Source organism: Miniopterus natalensis, chromosome 12 (assembly GCF_054644295.1).
Source record: "Miniopterus natalensis isolate mMinNat1 chromosome 12, mMinNat1.hap1, whole genome shotgun sequence".
Lineage (NCBI taxonomy): Eukaryota > Metazoa > Chordata > Mammalia > Chiroptera > Miniopteridae > Miniopterus > Miniopterus natalensis.
Window position 1 is genome coordinate 68,908,261 of NC_142092.1, and position 15,559 is coordinate 68,923,819.

Consider the following 15,559-nt stretch of genomic DNA (forward strand, 5'->3'; position numbering starts at 1 on the left):
CCGAAGGGGGGTGGGTCTAGGCTCAGTTATCTTAGCTCGCAGAAGCTGCACTTCTGTGTCTCAGGGCAAAGCCACTCAGGAAAGGTCCCAGAACCAGACCTGGGGTTACTTTTGCTCAGCTGTTTTTTCTCCCCTATATTTCAATAGGCACGTCTGATCAGGGTGATTTACACAAAGGTCCTTAGGGTTGAAAAGGCTCCTTTGGTTGGGGTTGAGGAGTCTCCCGAGGGCATGAAGCACACGGCTGCAGGGTTTAGAAGGCGGTGGGTACAATGGGTGGATGAGTGTGTACCCACTGGAAGCAAGTAGTTTCCTGTTCAAATCCCAGCTCTGCAACCTTGGCTGAGTTTCAGTGTCCCCTTCTGTAAAAGGGGACTAATCATAGATTCTTTCACAGTTTTCAGTGATTAACATTTGTTTTGACACCCAGTAAAATGGGCGCTTACTAAACGCGAGCTCTGACCATATCACTATTTGTATTTTTGCATGAACTCAACTCACCCTATAACCAAGTTAAGTGACAACTAGTTTTCTAAACCAGGTGAAGCAGTGTTGTCTAGCAGAACTAAGGGTAGTGATTCAGGTGTGGGGGCCCCAGGCAGAGACCCAATGATTGGGCTTGGAGCCCAACCAGCAGCCAAGCCCATGCTGAAGTTTGCCCAGGGCTTTGGAGTCAGGTGGGTCTTAGTTCAAATCCTAACTTTGTCATTTGCTAGATGTGCAACCTGAGTGGGGCAGATGACTCTCTCTCTGAGTCTGTTTCCTCACATGGACATAACAGTATCTCCTCCCCAGTTGTTTTTTTTTTTTCTTGGAAAGTAATTGCAAGTGAGGTGCTAAGCATAGTGCCTGGTTTATATTAAGCGCTTGGTTAAGGTATGAGTGTTTGTTTACCCAGATGTGTGTGCTGGGGGGCCTCTCGAGGCTCTGTTGGCAGGAGATTGAAAACTCCATCCCTGCAGGTCCCACCCTCACCTTCCCCTGGTGGGCACCTACCGTTCTGGGGACACATTCCTGGGGACTCTCTCCTCTTCTATGTCTATCTTAGGGTCCTCAGGCTTTCTCGTGGGGTCCATCTCCACTGCTGAAGGGCTGGGTTTCACCTCTGTGTCTTCCAGGGGGGCCTCGGTCCCCACCACCACCTCCTTGGCTGCCTCCACACCTGGGGGGTCAGGCAGACCTTGGGACACCAAGTGGGGCTCAGGGCCCACCTCTTGGGCTTCCTGGGCAGCCTTTTGGTCCCGAGACTTCTTGATGCTGGGGCGAGGCATGGTGCCCATGTGGCTATACATGTCGCTGGAACGGGCATAAGCCGGGGGACTCTTGGGGACTGTCACCATGTCATCCTGCGTTGCCTCAAAGATTTCAGGCTTTAGATGAGGCCGGATAGTTATGGGAGCCGAGGACCGTCTCAGAGTGAAGGACCGAGGTAGGTTGGAGAGACTCCCAAAGCCCTTGAACTTGAAGAACTCTGGCAGCGGGGAAGAGAAGGGAAAGGAGTTAATGACCATGTCAGCAGCAATAATAATAATAACAACAACAACAACAACAGATACATGCTGTTTGGCTCATTGAAGGTTCAAGGCAGGTAGGCCTCACTAATACTTCCTCTAATTATTCCGATTTAACTTTGCAGCTTTGGAGCCACAGAGCCTGGGCTTGAATCCCTGCTCTTCTGCATCCTGGCTGTGCAACTTTAGTCAAGTCACTTGACCCCTCGGAGCCCCATTCTCCACATCAGTAAAATAGAGATTATGGCTAGTGGGAGGATTGAAGAAAAGCATGTAAATAACATGCTTAGCATGGTGCCTGGCACACAGAATATCTTCAAGAAGTAGTGAAGGTGGTGATGATGATGATGATGATCTGATAAGGCCTCTGCATTGTCAAACTTGCTGCACGCATTACCTCCCTGAATTCTCAGCACAACTCCATGACACAGTTTAGTCCCCCATCCATTTTCCAGATGAGGAGGTTGAGGCTCAGAGATGTGAAATGAACCCCCGAGGTCACACAGCCTGTCGGTGAAGCGGCATGTGTGTGCGCGTGAGTGTGTATGTGTGTGTCGGGGCAGGGAGGGGGGTTTAGACACCTGGGGGGGCGGTGAAAGGAATCGTCAAGAGCCTGAGAGTCTCAGTCCCTGCGGTTCTCTCCTTCCTGTCAGCTCAGCCCTCGCTTCAAACTCAGGCGGCAGTGCTCGGGTGATACCATCTCCTCCTTTCTGCAGGGGTGCATGTGAATTCCTTCCTTCCTGTCCCCAGCTATGGGACTGCGCCTCCTCACAGCCACCCTGCCACCACCATCTGACTTCCCTACACCTCCAGATGTGCAAAAAGGAAAACCTCTGGCATTTTCCACTTCCTCAGCATCCTCTGCCTCCTCAGGTCCTCAAGACCACGTTGCAATATAGGTAAGATGCCCCCCTTGGATGAGAGAGGAAACTGAGACCCAGAGAGGGGACCCACCCAGAGTCACACAGCAAGGCTGAGCCTGGGCGAAGGCTGGGGCTCTGGAGTGCTGGGTCCATGCTCTGGGCCTTTCCTCCCAGCCCTGACTGCCCCTCACTTGGTCTTAGCCTCTGTCTCTGGACCAATGTCAAGAAACACCAAAGCTCTGCTCTCAGAAAGCTGAAATGGGGCAGAGATTGTGCCAACAGCCGGAGGGAGGCTTCCTTTCTCAGCACCACTTGGTTTGTCTCCTGGGCACCAGGGGCCTGGAGGAAACAGTAGTGGGGCAGGGAGGGAAACTGAGGCCCAGAGTCCAGGGACATGAGACTGAGCCCTGGCCTATGGCCCACATGATCTCAGGCAATTCTTTGGGCCTCAGTCTTTTCATTGTGGAATGCAGTCATAATCCTTGCCCTGCACACACACACACACAAACACACACACACTGTGCTGTCAGCTCAAAGAAACCAGGCCCAGGGGAAGCAAGAGTTTGCTGGGACCAGGAGGAACTGACCTGGGGAAACTGACCTGAGGTGGGTGTGGCCCTTCATTGAGTTGCTCTAGGTCCCAGCGTCACTGCTAGTGGGGACACAGGACAGCATCCCATGCCACACACACACCTGCCCTATCCCAGTAATTCCCAAGCTGAGACCCCGTGAGAACCAGGCCCAGAGGTGGAGTGTGTGGTCTTCCCTGGCTCCATGAGGTCAGAGCCAGAGTCGGGACACACAGATGAACGGAGAGACTGAGTTGGGCTGGGGAGAGAGAAACGGCAGAAGCACAGAGATGGAGAGCTAAAGCCGCGGGGAGAGAGGGAGACGCTGGGCCACAGTGATGGAGAGATGGTGACAGGGAAGCCCAGAGGCACAGACCTTCGGAGAGAAACAGACATGGACAGAAAGAGAAACGGAAACAAGACAGAGTCAGAAAGAAGCAGATGTAGAGAGAGGCTGGGGTAGACAGACAGAGGGATGAAGGACAGTGCACTCACTGAACTTCTTGCTGACTTTCTTGGGCCCGTCTGTCATCTTGGCGAGTCGGGCAAAGCCGCTGGCCTGCAGGCAAGTGGCTGCTGGAGGCTCTGGACATGGACGCTGAGGTGCCTCCCTTACCTCCCCTTCCCCTTTCTCACACCCTCTCGCCGCTTCCTCTGTGTATTTTTAAACCAGTGAAACTCCCACAGCCCCACCTCCCTGTCCTCTCTGCAGGGGGGGGGTGTTGGGGCCTCCCCCAGTCCAAGCCCCTGTGGGTTTCTTTCTTGTCCCCAGCAGCAAGGGGGAGTGCGGGGAGCAGACCACAAGCCCGAGGGACTGCAAGGTCTGGGGACCAAACCACAGGCTCTGGGAACGTAGCCCATTGGGCTGGGGGCCGCTGGGGGCCTGCCAATGGCTGTCAGGGGGCCTGGCCATGGGACCGGGAGGGTGCAGGGAGCCAGGCCTGCGCCAAGGACAGTTTATCCTAAGCCTGCCTGGGATGGACTGGCAGCAGTGCCTAGAAGACAGCTGTGGTCAGGCCTGTGGGCTCTGGGACTACCCAGCCCCAAGGCCGCTTGTCACTGTGTGATCCTGGGCTAAGGCACTCACCTCCCCGAGCCCGGTTCCTCTCTGTGACAGCGATATTTACAATGCCCATCTCACAGTGTCCAGTGCTTGGTGAGAAGCCTGGCACTCAACTGGTGCCCACCAAGGCATGGTCACTCCTTTTCAAGCTACCAGGGACAAGGCAATATTTTGGTCCACCACACCGACTGTACAGAGATGGGGAAAGTGAGGCACGGACGGGCAGAGGGATTGCCCCAGGTGACACAGCGGGTTGGTGGCACAGACTGAAGTCCCTTAGCCCACAGCCTGGTGCTTTTCCACCCTATGACATACATGCGCCAGTGTGTGTGTGTGCGCACGCACCTGCGCATTCACGGGGCAGGACAGACATGAGGAAATGAAACCTCCCCTATACAGGTTGTCCCAGCCACCTGAGAGGCTGTCACAGCTGCTGAAGTTGGGGGTGGGGGCACAAGAGCATGGGCTTCAAGCCCCACCTCCGAATGGTAATAGACAAGTTATTCGAGCCTCTGAAGCCTCAGTCACCTAATCTCCAGAATGGGAACAAGTGCAAGGTAAGCAGTCAACCCACAGAAAGCTCCAGCATGGCCTGGCATGGCCTCTGGGGCTAGAAGCCAGGGCTGTGAGACAGGGAGTCCAAGGTCAAGTGGGGCCCTCCGTAAAATAATGACAACTAATATCTCCTGATCACTTAGTATGTTCCAGCCACAGGGCTCAGTCCTTCTGCCCTAAGAGATAAATGTCGTTACTCTCGTCCCCATTCTACAGATGTGGAAAAGTCAAGTCGCCTGGAGTTAGAATCTGCTTGTCCAGCTGTGATCCTAACTTCCACGCCCATGGCTTCTGCAGCCTCCCGGGTGCTGCGTGACGGACCTGGGTAGGACAAGGGTCTAGCTGACAGGACATGGGGGAACCTGAGGCACGGCCCAGAAGACCAAGGCGCCAGGGTCCTGCTCACAGACAGACTGGATGGGACAAGTATTCAAAGTTCAAGCGAAAGGTTGGGGTTTCTGAGCCATGGATTTGGGAGAAAATGGGGTGCAATTCTAGCTCCTTCTACTGAGCATTAACTAGGAGCCAGGCATAGAGCTAGAAGCCTCCACAGATTGACCTGTGAGGCAAATCCTGGTACTGTCCCATTTCACAGACGAGGAGTGAGGCTAAAGAAGACCAGCGACTAGAAAGACACGCAGGGGCCCTAGCTCCCAGGCTGGTGCCCCTCCCATTTCCAGGTTGTTGTTAGAAGAGGGAGAGGGGCCTGTGGCCTGGCAGTAGCTGGGAGTCTTCCTAGTGGGTCCCTGTCTTCTCTCCCAGGAGGCAGCCCCAGTGACTTGGGCTAACGGCTCAGGCTGTGGCATCATCCGGTGCTAGCTTCCACTCTTGACTTACTGTGTGACCCTTCATAAGAGACTTTACTGCTCTGAGTCTCAGTTTCCTTATCTGTGAAATGGGTCACAGTAGCCCCCCACTTCCTGGGCTTGTTGGATGAAAGGAGCAAATGTTGACCCGGGCCAGTATGCTGTGGCTTCAGCAACCCCTGGCAGTTGGTGCTGAGGGATGGGTGTGGTTCAGGCCAGGAAACTCCAGTGGCAGGCACATGGTGTGAGACCCCAGAGTCCGGGCTACCTCGAGCTGTGTTGTGTGGTGTAGTTGCCTTGTCAGTGCTGGGGGCCCTGTCGTTGGCCCTGGCGCCAGGGCAATTGCAACATCCCTGGGAGAATGAATGGGGCTCACTGTGGCAGCTCTGCTGAGCTCAGAGCCCCCTTTGTGCTGCTTCAAGTGGCCGTTGGGAGTGCGGCTGGGGACCTGCCGGCGGGTGGCTGTCCCACTGGCCCTTCTCAGCCTTTGCTGGAGGCCAGCCACGCTCTGCTCTGCAGCCCTGAACACACAATGCTTTCCTTCCCTGCTGCCTTTGCTCGGGCTGGGCCCACACCTGGAATGTGGCTTCCGTTGAGTCCCTCAGGTCTAGATTGAGCCACAGTGCCCCCAGGGACCCTGCTCTGATTTCTGACCCCTCTTGCCTTTCCCTCTTCCCCAGTCTATGACTCAGTTGCCTGCAGTTTGACCAGGTACTATTAGGCCTTCAACTTCATAGTCAAGGGCATCTGACTCAGGCAAACCTGAGTTCAGATCCCACCTGCATGATCTTGGGCAAGTCAATTACCTCTTTGTCATTTTTCCCATCACTAAAATGGGACAAATATACCATCCCTCACATGACCCTGTGGCAGTGAAATAAAACACTGATACTGAGAGTATCATCCATATTACATTTACTTGTGTCTTTATTTGCATGTTGCAAACAGACCTCATACTCCGGAGAGGAACTGGTCTTACGCATCCATATCGGCAGCCTACCCCATGAGCCTGTCTTCCCCTTCCCTCCATACACCCCCACCCTGTCCCTAGTGGGGGGAGGAAAACAGAGGGTCCAGGCCAGTAGCTCCCTTTCCTATTCTGTGCCTCAGTTTCCCTATCTATAAAATGGCAGCAGGACCAGAGGCTCTCTCAGAGCCTGGCCAATCAGCAAACATTTACTGAGCACTGGCCACATGCCTGGCTTGGCTGCCTTAGCTGATCCATAGAAGGAAACTTCCCTCAAACCAGCAGATCTGAAGTCAAATGAGAAATTGTTTCCAGCTAGAACCTCATTTCTGCTCACTTCCACCTGGGTGATCTGGAGTCCCGGGCCTGGGCAGCCTTCTGAAGGGCTCCTGAGCCCTCCTGCCTGCCCTCCTGGAAGGCTGGGGGCACAGGGCCCTGAGGGAAATGACTGGCAAAGTTGGGGTTCAGGCCAGTGATGGTGGGGTGGAGGTGATGACACCACCGGAACTTCTGCTGAGTCTTCTGCCCACAGGATGTGACTGAGGGAGGGCTTGTGGGAAGTAGGCAGGGTCCCCAGCCTGAGAGTCCAACAGTGAAAGTCACCCAAACCCATGGCAGATCCCCGATGCTACTATCCCCTCCCACACCTGCCATAGGCAGGCAGGGCACCCATCTAGCCATGCTGTGCCATGACTGTGCCTTAGCTCCACCCCCATCCTAGATGGGCAGGGCCCTGACATGGGTTTGTGCCAGACTGACCTGGTTCAAATATCAGTGTGGTCACTGGACAGCTGTTTAACACTGGCCAGGTGATGCCACCTCTGAGTTTCAGTGTCCTTATGTGTACAGTGGAGGTGATAAAAATACCCACTTCCTATGGCTGAGTGAGAATTGAGATAATTCCCACAGTGGTAAGTGTACCGCTTGGACCATTTATTTTCCCTCAATAAATTGTAATTACTACAATTATTATTTTCTCTCCTTGCCCTTGCCACCCTCAATTTACCAATGGCCTCCTTTCTAATAGTGTACCCATGAAGCTGACCCAAGATCACTCCCTGTCACTCAACTGCCTAAAACCCTTGCTGGCTCCACACCGCCCTCAGGAGAGGGCTCCCTGCTCCTCACCCAGCCCTCAAGGCCCTCCCTGGAAGGGCCCTCCCCCAGAACAGGGTCTCCTGGAACACCAGGATGACCAGACCCATTCCTGCCTCCTCCTGCCAGGCCACTTCAAGGCCAAGTGTGAGGGGTAAGAGCTGGAGGGTTTCCTGTAGGTAGAGAGGGTTCTGGTGTGCAATCAGGAAGCACAGCCCTAAAGGCAGGAAGGCCTGGGAAATTAGGAAACACAGATTTGTGTGGCCACAGCCTAGGAGGGGAGCTGGAAAGAGCTTCCAATGTCACAATTGGGTTTTTCCTGATGACAGTGGAGGGAAATACATGCACACTCTACTTCAGAATGATCTGGTGGGTGCTGTGAGTGGGACTGATGGAGAGGCCAGACTGAGGAGGCCAGGAACCCATGGGCAGAGGACTGGAGAGGAGGGACAGGTCGAAGGGGTGCAGAGGAGGTAGAAGAGAGCTTTGCTGGGGGCTGGCTGTTGAGTAAGTAGAGCTGGAGGAAGAAGCGGGAGGCCCCTGGAGCCAGGAACACATCAGAAAGATGATGGGGAAAGGCTGGGGCAGGAGCAGGGGACACAGGGGCAGGGAGGGAGACACCAGGTGAATGGTGGGCTTGGTGCTTAGCTTAAGGACAGCAGGCCTGACACAGCACTACTGCTACACCCCTGGACAGACCGTAAATAGTCTGGGTCAGGAGGATCCTCTTCAGACAGACCAGGTTCAGACCCAGCTTTGTCACTATGTGGTCTTGGTTGGGCAAATGACCTCACCTCTCCCAGCCTCAGTGTCCTCTTCTGTAAAATGGGTTAGTGATCCTTACTATGAGCCTGTGGACTCAGGATTCGGCAGGAACACCTAGCACTTCCTGAGCGCACAGGGCTGCTGAATGAATGCTATTGTTGTGATTACTGACCTAGGGCTGGACGAGTTTCGGCTCAGCTCAGTGGGGACGTGGGTCCTGCGCGTTTCATCTCTGACTTCCAGAGAAACCGGGGGTCCAAGGCTGGAAGGCCCGGCGTTGCTGCCTCGCTTCTTTCAGTGTCGCCGCGCCCCCTGGCGGCCACCGGTTGCCATGTCAACGGCGGGTGGCGGAGGCCCGGGAGGCGGTGGCGGGGCCGTTCTCTCCTCCCTGGACCCGAGGCCGCTCCCTGGCTACCTCCCGCCTTCACCAGTGTGTGTGTGTTTGGGGGGGGCACTCGGAGCCGGGGAGGAAGGGGCTCCCCGCGGCAGCTGGCGTGTGGCGGTAAACTGAGGCACGCGGCCAGGCGCCCCGCAGCCAGGTGTCGAGTGCCGGCCCCACCTCCAAAGGCGGAGGAGGGGCCGCAGGCGGTGACGCGCTGAGGGCCGCCAGCGGACAGCGGGCGGGCGGCGGCGGCAGGTGCGGCCGCGGAGGGCGGGAGGGAGGAGGGAGGGGGCGGGTGGAGGGGGAGGGGAGGGAGAGGCCCGGGCACCTCCCCCTTTATAACGCGCCCCCTCCTGGGCTCTCGGGCCGCCTCCTCGTCGGCTCTTCCCGTCTCGCCCCCTCGTCCGGCCGCCCCGGGCCCGGGCCCGGCCAGGGAGCCCCCAGGCCGCGGCTTGGGGGCCGCCCCCCCGCCCGCCGCCCCGCGCAGCCCAGCGGAGGCGGCGCCGTCGGAGGAGGAGGAGCAGGGCACTGCGGCTGGCCCGGGATCGGGCGCCAGAGCGGCAGCGGCTTCGGCAGCAGCGGCGGCCCGGGCCAATGCAGCGGGACGCACCGCCCCGAGCCCCAGCCCCGGCGCCCCGGCTCCCCGCGCCCCCGATCGGGGTCTCCGCCAGCAGTGGCGGCGGCGGAGGCGGGGGCAGCGGTGGCGGCGGAGGCGCCTCTGCAGCTCCGGTTCCTCCTGGCCTCCCGGGAACTACAAGTCCCAGGGGGCCTGGCGGCGGGCGACGAACGGAAGAGGCGGGGTCGGCGCCTCGAGGCCGGAAGTGGCCGTGGAGGCGGAAGTGGCGCGGCCGCGGAGGGGCCTGGAGCACGGCGGCGGGACCCGGAGCGGGAGCGGGAGCGGGAGCGGCGGCGGCGGCGGCTGGGGGCGGCGGTGGCGCATTGGAGGCGGCCATGGCAAAGCAGTACGACTCAGTGGAGTGCCCCTTTTGTGATGAGGTGTCCAAATATGAGAAGCTCGCGAAGATCGGCCAAGGCACCTTTGGGTAAGGCTGGGCCCGGAGGGACCCGGTGCCTTGGGCCTGCACCCTTCAGGGCCGTCGCCGGGATGCACAGGGCCGGGCCAGAGGTGGTCAGGGACCACCTAACCCTAGACATGCCCCCTGGTCTCGGTAGGCCGCGCTGCATCCCGCCCAGGCCCGATGGAGCTGGCAGGCGAGGAGGAGCCTGAGGCCCGTGATGGGGGATGGGGAGGGGTTGCAGAGAGGAGCTTGCGAGGGGAGCAGGATCTCTCCGAGAGACGCCTGGGTGAGAAGGAGAGACTGAGAAAGTGAGGAAGTAGGGGCTCGGAGAGGATCCGCAGATAGCTGGTGGTGGGGTATCTGAGTGCCCTGGGTACCAGGCCCCGCCCCGCCCAGGAGTCCCTTTTTTCCTGCCCTCTTACGGTGGGGGAGGGGCGGGCCCGGGGCAAAATGGCCTGATGAGCTTTGGGTCCCCCTCTCCGCCTGCAGGGAGGTGTTTAAGGCAAAGCATCGCTTGACCGGCCAAAAGGTGGCTCTGAAGAAGGTACTGATGGAGAACGAGAAGGAGGGGGTAAGTATAGCTCAGGTGGCCAGCAGTCGACTCCCCTGGGGACTTGGGTTTACACCCTGCTGCTTCTGGGATACTCACAGTAAGATTCAGATTATAGTAGTTTGGGAATTCCCATAGTGCAGGGAGTTTGACTTCTAAATTAAATTTTCTAGTTCAAATGTTTTAAAGTATTTGCTATTTCATTCCTAGGCAAATATGGTTAAGGCCAGGAGGGGGAGCTCATGCTTGCACTGAGTGCAGAGTGGTTTATGAAGTTAGGAAGCCTTTAAACACTTTTTCCTTAGCGGTTAATGTTGTTTAATGTAAAAGAAAAATGCATGCAATGGTTTTAAAGGGGTGTCTAGTACTCAAAAAAGCAGGCCCCTCTCCCCCCCTATTTTAGCCCTAGTCCAGCTTTCCAGAGACCTACTTTATAGCTATCTTTGTTGTTTTTGTTACCACCTAGCAAGTTAAACAGGCACAGAGCTAAAACTTAAAGGTTGAAAAAGCAGTGGAGCATTTGATGACTAATAGTGAAGTGGTTAAGTATTGCTATTTAGATTCATTGTCTCAAACCAACTCCTTGAGGGGGTACATATTACTTTACACCTGTTTTTCAGATAAGGCATCTGAGATAACTGATTTCAGAGCCCATGATTTTACTCTGTCTCCCAACCTGTTCCCCTTAGTACAGACCCCATGGCCAGTTCCTTGGTCTGTAGTGTGCTTACTCACTTTCTGACCCCCATCTTTCTCCCACACAGTTCCCTATTACAGCCTTGCGGGAAATCAAGATCCTCCAGCTTCTAAAACATGAGAATGTGGTCAACTTGATTGAGATCTGTCGAACCAAAGGTAAGTTGTTTGGCTCTTAGTCCCATTTTCAGGTCAAGAAAAGGAGGCTTATAACTTAAGACTTTGTTTGCAAAGTTGGAACTGGACACATTTAAATTGCCTCTTCTTACCCCAGACGTACCTACTGTGACTGCTTTCTCTGGTCCTTTCATCGTAGCTGGTGCTTCCCCAGGGCTCCCACAGCACCCGGCCCAGAGGAGGCACTCAGGAAATACTTTACCAGTGAAGGAACACACAGACGGATGCCGGGTGTCCATGGGTTGGATGGGTGTAGGAGCTGGTTGTGGAAAAATGAAATGCATATGGGATTTTTTACTTTTTTCTTCTTGCTTCCCTCCTCCCATTCTTCCTGCCTCAGCTTCCCCCTATAACCGCTGTAAAGGCAGTATATACCTGGTGTTTGACTTCTGCGAGCATGACCTTGCTGGGCTGCTGAGCAACGTGTTAGTCAAGTTCACACTGTCTGAGATCAAGAGGGTCATGCAGATGTTGCTCAATGGCCTCTACTATATCCACAGGAACAAGGTGGGTGGGGAGAGACCAAGGCTTGGCCTGACCTTTGCTCCCACTGCTAGGTGGGTGTGGCTAAAGGACCCTTGGGAACCTGACTGAGCCCTCACTCTTGCCCTTCCTACAGATCCTGCACAGGGACATGAAAGCAGCTAATGTGCTCATCACCCGAGATGGGGTCCTGAAACTGGCAGACTTTGGGCTGGCCCGGGCCTTCAGTCTGGCCAAGAACAGCCAGCCCAACCGCTACACCAACCGTGTGGTGACGCTGTGGTACCGGCCCCCGGAGCTGTTGCTCGGTGAGGACCCCCGAGATGGCAGAGGGGGCAGGGGCTAGGCGCTTAACCTGGCCTCAGCCCCCCACTGCCAGGGCTTCTTGAGCCGCCGGCCCTGAGGCATTGCGTCTCAGGCGGCCCTCGGGCTCAAGGGGCCCTCCTGGTGCGCTCTTCTTCCCAGGGGAGCGGGACTACGGCCCCCCCATTGACCTGTGGGGTGCTGGGTGCATCATGGCGGAGATGTGGACCCGCAGCCCTATCATGCAGGGCAACACGGAGCAGCACCAGCTTGCCCTCATCAGCCAGCTCTGTGGCTCCATCACCCCTGAGGTGCGTGGCCAGGCTGCCTGGGCCCTTGGTCCCTGCAGGATGCAGAAATCCAGAAGTCTCCCTGGCAGGGGAGGAGTGGGGAGTGGAACAGAAGGAAAGCTCCTCTCTGGAGAGGTAGCTGGTGGAGGGACAGAGCCTGCTCTTTAGAGCCACACAGGCTGTCTCTGCTCCTTCACCAGTCCTGTGGCCTTGGGCAAGGCATTTGAACTTCTCACCTCAGAGCTGAGTTTCTCTTCTGTGAAACAGCTGCCTGTGTCAGTTGTGGCTCACACATTCCAGGCGATTTACATAAAAGGGCCTGGCACTCGGTGCCAAATACGTGGTCATGGCTATTTTCACCTTGGAGGGGTTGAGTTCACCCTCCAGGGGTGGCCTGGAAGCATCTGAACGGAGAAGGTTTAGTCCCTTCAGGTGCTTGACCAGTGGACACGCCACTCATCTCCTGAACTCACTTCATCCTCACTTCATGCCCTCCCCCCAGGTGTGGCCAAACGTGGACAAGTACGAGCTGTTTGAGAAACTGGACCTAGTCAAGGGCCAGAAGCGGAAGGTGAAGGACAGGCTGAAGGCCTATGTGCGTGACCCCTACGCACTGGACCTCATCGACAAGTTGCTGGTGCTGGATCCCGCACAGCGCATCGACAGTGATGATGCCCTCAACCATGACTTCTTCTGGTCTGATCCCATGCCCTCGGACCTCAAGGGCATGCTGTCCACCCACCTGACATCCATGTTCGAGTACCTGGCGCCGCCACGCCGGAAGGGCAGCCAGATCACCCAGCCTTCCACCAACCAGAGCCGCAATCCCACCACTACCAACCAGACGGAGTTCGAGCGTGTCTTCTGAGGGGTGGCCTCGCTGCTTTTCCTTGGGGCGCTTGTTTCACTTTCCTTTTGCTGTGTGGCTCGCACTGTGGAGATGGGGCATTTGAGTGTTTTCTCTAGTGCATACTTAATCCCCACCTGGGCACTGGGAATGCCAGCCGGTGGACTGGAGTAAAGCTTTGGCTCAAAGTCCAGGAGGGCACTGAGGCTGCCTCCCCTGGTTCCCTGGCGCTCTGGATGATGTCCAGAGGGTCTCCATTTACTTACGACAGGAATGGGGTGGGAGGAGAGGTGCACCCCACCAGTGACTTTCTAAGTTCCCAGCATGATGGGAGGAGGGGACAGGTCCCTCCCCCTTCCCCAGCTTTTCTCTTGGGCTGAGAAACTTGCGTGGGGACATCCAGCCTCGATTGTGGGCTGCCCTTGGCCTGAGCCTCAGAAGCACTGGGGCTGGCAGAAACTTGGCTTCCTCGGGAGGAGGATTTTATCATGTTTCTTTTATTCGGTTGTTTAGCGACATTCCTGGACACAGTTTGGCCAGTTATGATTAAAGTTGACTATTTTTTTTCTAGTAAGTGGCCGTATGCTTTGTTCTATGTTCAGACTCCCAGGTTGGGCCTCTGTTGAAATTTGATTTGTCAGATCTTGACTCATCTTTGTCCAAGTTCATGTCCCCTGATGTAATTGTACAGATCCTCCCCACCTCCCCCCCGCAATTTGGAACCTTCCAGAACACTTGCCATCTTGCTCACAAAGGGCAGGTACCACAAAGCTCCTTGGCTCCTCTCCACTCTGTCAGAGGAGGCGAGAAGACAGGTGAGAAAAAGGCCTTGTTCCCTCGAGAGCGCTGCTGTGAGCTGAGTGGGCCGGGAGACCCAGCTGGGCACAGCCCGTTGTGGCCAGCGGAGCGCTGTGTTCAGTCGTGACTCATGAGCACAGGCAGCTGCAAGAGGCTCTATCAGTGGAATAACAACAGTAAGATCTGCAGCTTGCAAAGCTCCTTCAGGCTCTTGCACGAAAGAGAGGAAATGACCAGAGGAGTTGAAGGATCCGCAGGACCTTGAAGGGGCAGTAGCTTGGATAAGGTGGTGAGGGGACAGGAGGACAGAAGTTAGTGTGAAGGTTGGATCTTGGGGGCTCAGAGCTGGGACCCCGGGAGGAACAGCACATTCTGAGTCTAAAGTTGGGGACAGGCATGTTTGAGGTAAACTATTCTGTCACAGGTGGGGGCCTCTTGAAGTGGCCCAGGAAGAAAGGTTGGCAAAACCTTTCACCAGAACTGTCCTTGTGAAAACTGACCCAGCTCTGAGCTCCACACCAGTGGAAGCGAAAAGGTTCCTGACTGGTGCATTAGTTTCTTGGGGCTGCCGTAACCAGTTCCCGCCAACACGGTGGCTTACAGTCACATCCGCTCTTGGATCTGGAGGCCAGAAGTCTGAAATCGGTGTTGGCAGAGTTAGTTCCTTTCGGAGGCTCTGAGAGAGAATGCTCCCGGCCCCCAGCTTCCAGTGGCTGCCCCAGGCCTTGGTGTCCTTGGCTTGTAGACGCATCACACTATCTTCACGTGGTGGTCTCGCCCTCTGTGTGCCGTCTTGTGAGGACACCACTCACTGGATTTAGGATTCACCGTGATCCAGTATGACCTCATCTTAACCAATTATACTGTGAAGACCTTTCAAATAAGGCCACAATCTGAGGCCCCCGGTGGACATGAATTTTGGAAGGGTGCTATTTAACTCTGTACAACTGGGATTCAAAGAACTCCAAAAACAGTAAGGTGTCCTACTACAATGAGGTCACTAGGTTCTAATGACAGGTAACTTGTGGGAAAGCTCACAGGGCCGGTTTAATTTTTCGAGGTATGATTTTTTTTTCTCTGAAGGATAAAGTTTCTCTAAGAGGTTCCTCTTCTTGGACCCAGTGACTCCACTTACAGAAATTTATGAGCAGTTGTAGTTTATTACCTCATTGAGTCCTCGCTGGAAGAGGGAGAAGGGAGGCGTGGCCCCCTCGGCACCCCAAAGTTTAGATGTCATCCGGGAATTGAGGGCAACAGATGAAATGACAAGGGAGAGTGGGTTCCAGAAGCTAAGGGACAGAGTGTTTTGGGGAGGTGGAAGTGATCACTTCCACAAATTCTGCTGATGGGTCCGAAAGAGGAGTGAGGACTGACCATTCGGTCTACCCACGTTGAGGTCAATGGTGACCTTGGCAAGAGCCGTTGGATGGAGAGCTTCCTTGGAAACCCTGGAAGGGAACTGAGGACAGTGAGGAGCTTCTCCCATGGAGGATCAGGGAACAAGCTAGTCTGTGCAGTCCAAGGCAAGAGCCGTGACTTCATGAGATGGCCCAGTAGAGAAGGCACGTGCTGATTCTTGTCCCACAGATGGCCGTGTGGCCGAGTGTACGGTGGCCCCACCAGGGCTGTAACCACAAAGGCCAAAACCCTAACCTGTTCCCTGCTGCCTCTGCCCAGTGCACCCACCTGTTCAGGGCAGCCCTGCCTGTGGAAAAACACAGACCGCCATCAGCTTAAAGGAGTTAGAGCAGTGCTTCCACTTCAGTGTACATCCGAACCCCCACTCGTCTCCATGGGGCGCCTCTAACAAGCTGGTGGCG

The 15,559-nt window shown here is 55.9% G+C and overlaps 1 protein-coding gene across 1 annotated transcript; it reads left to right on the plus strand.

Moving 5' to 3' along the window:
• The first annotated feature begins 9,170 nt into the window (after positions 1 to 9,170).
• CDK9 (cyclin dependent kinase 9) lies at positions 9,171 to 13,515 on the plus strand. Its single transcript, XM_016211099.2, has 7 exons — positions 9,171 to 9,619; positions 10,085 to 10,166; positions 10,910 to 11,000; positions 11,359 to 11,525; positions 11,638 to 11,809; positions 11,967 to 12,115; positions 12,597 to 13,515. Exons 1-7 carry the CDS (start codon positions 9,171 to 9,173, stop codon positions 12,960 to 12,962), a joined length of 1,476 nt encoding a protein of 491 aa, XP_016066585.2. The 3' UTR covers positions 12,963 to 13,515.
• Positions 13,516 to 15,559: the final 2,044 nt, after the last annotated feature.

Bases quoted from the DNA above. Each gene is read 5' to 3' on its own strand.
- CDK9 (XM_016211099.2), top strand. From the start codon at position 9,171: ATGCAGCGGGACGCACCGCCCCGAGCCCCAGCCCCGGCGCCCCGGCTC. The intron at 11,001-11,358 runs GTAAGTTGTTTG...TTCCTGCCTCAG, and splicing joins TGAGATCTGTCGAACCAAAG to CTTCCCCCTATAACCGCTGT. The intron at 12,116-12,596 runs GTGCGTGGCCAG...CCCTCCCCCCAG, and splicing joins GTGGCTCCATCACCCCTGAG to GTGTGGCCAAACGTGGACAA.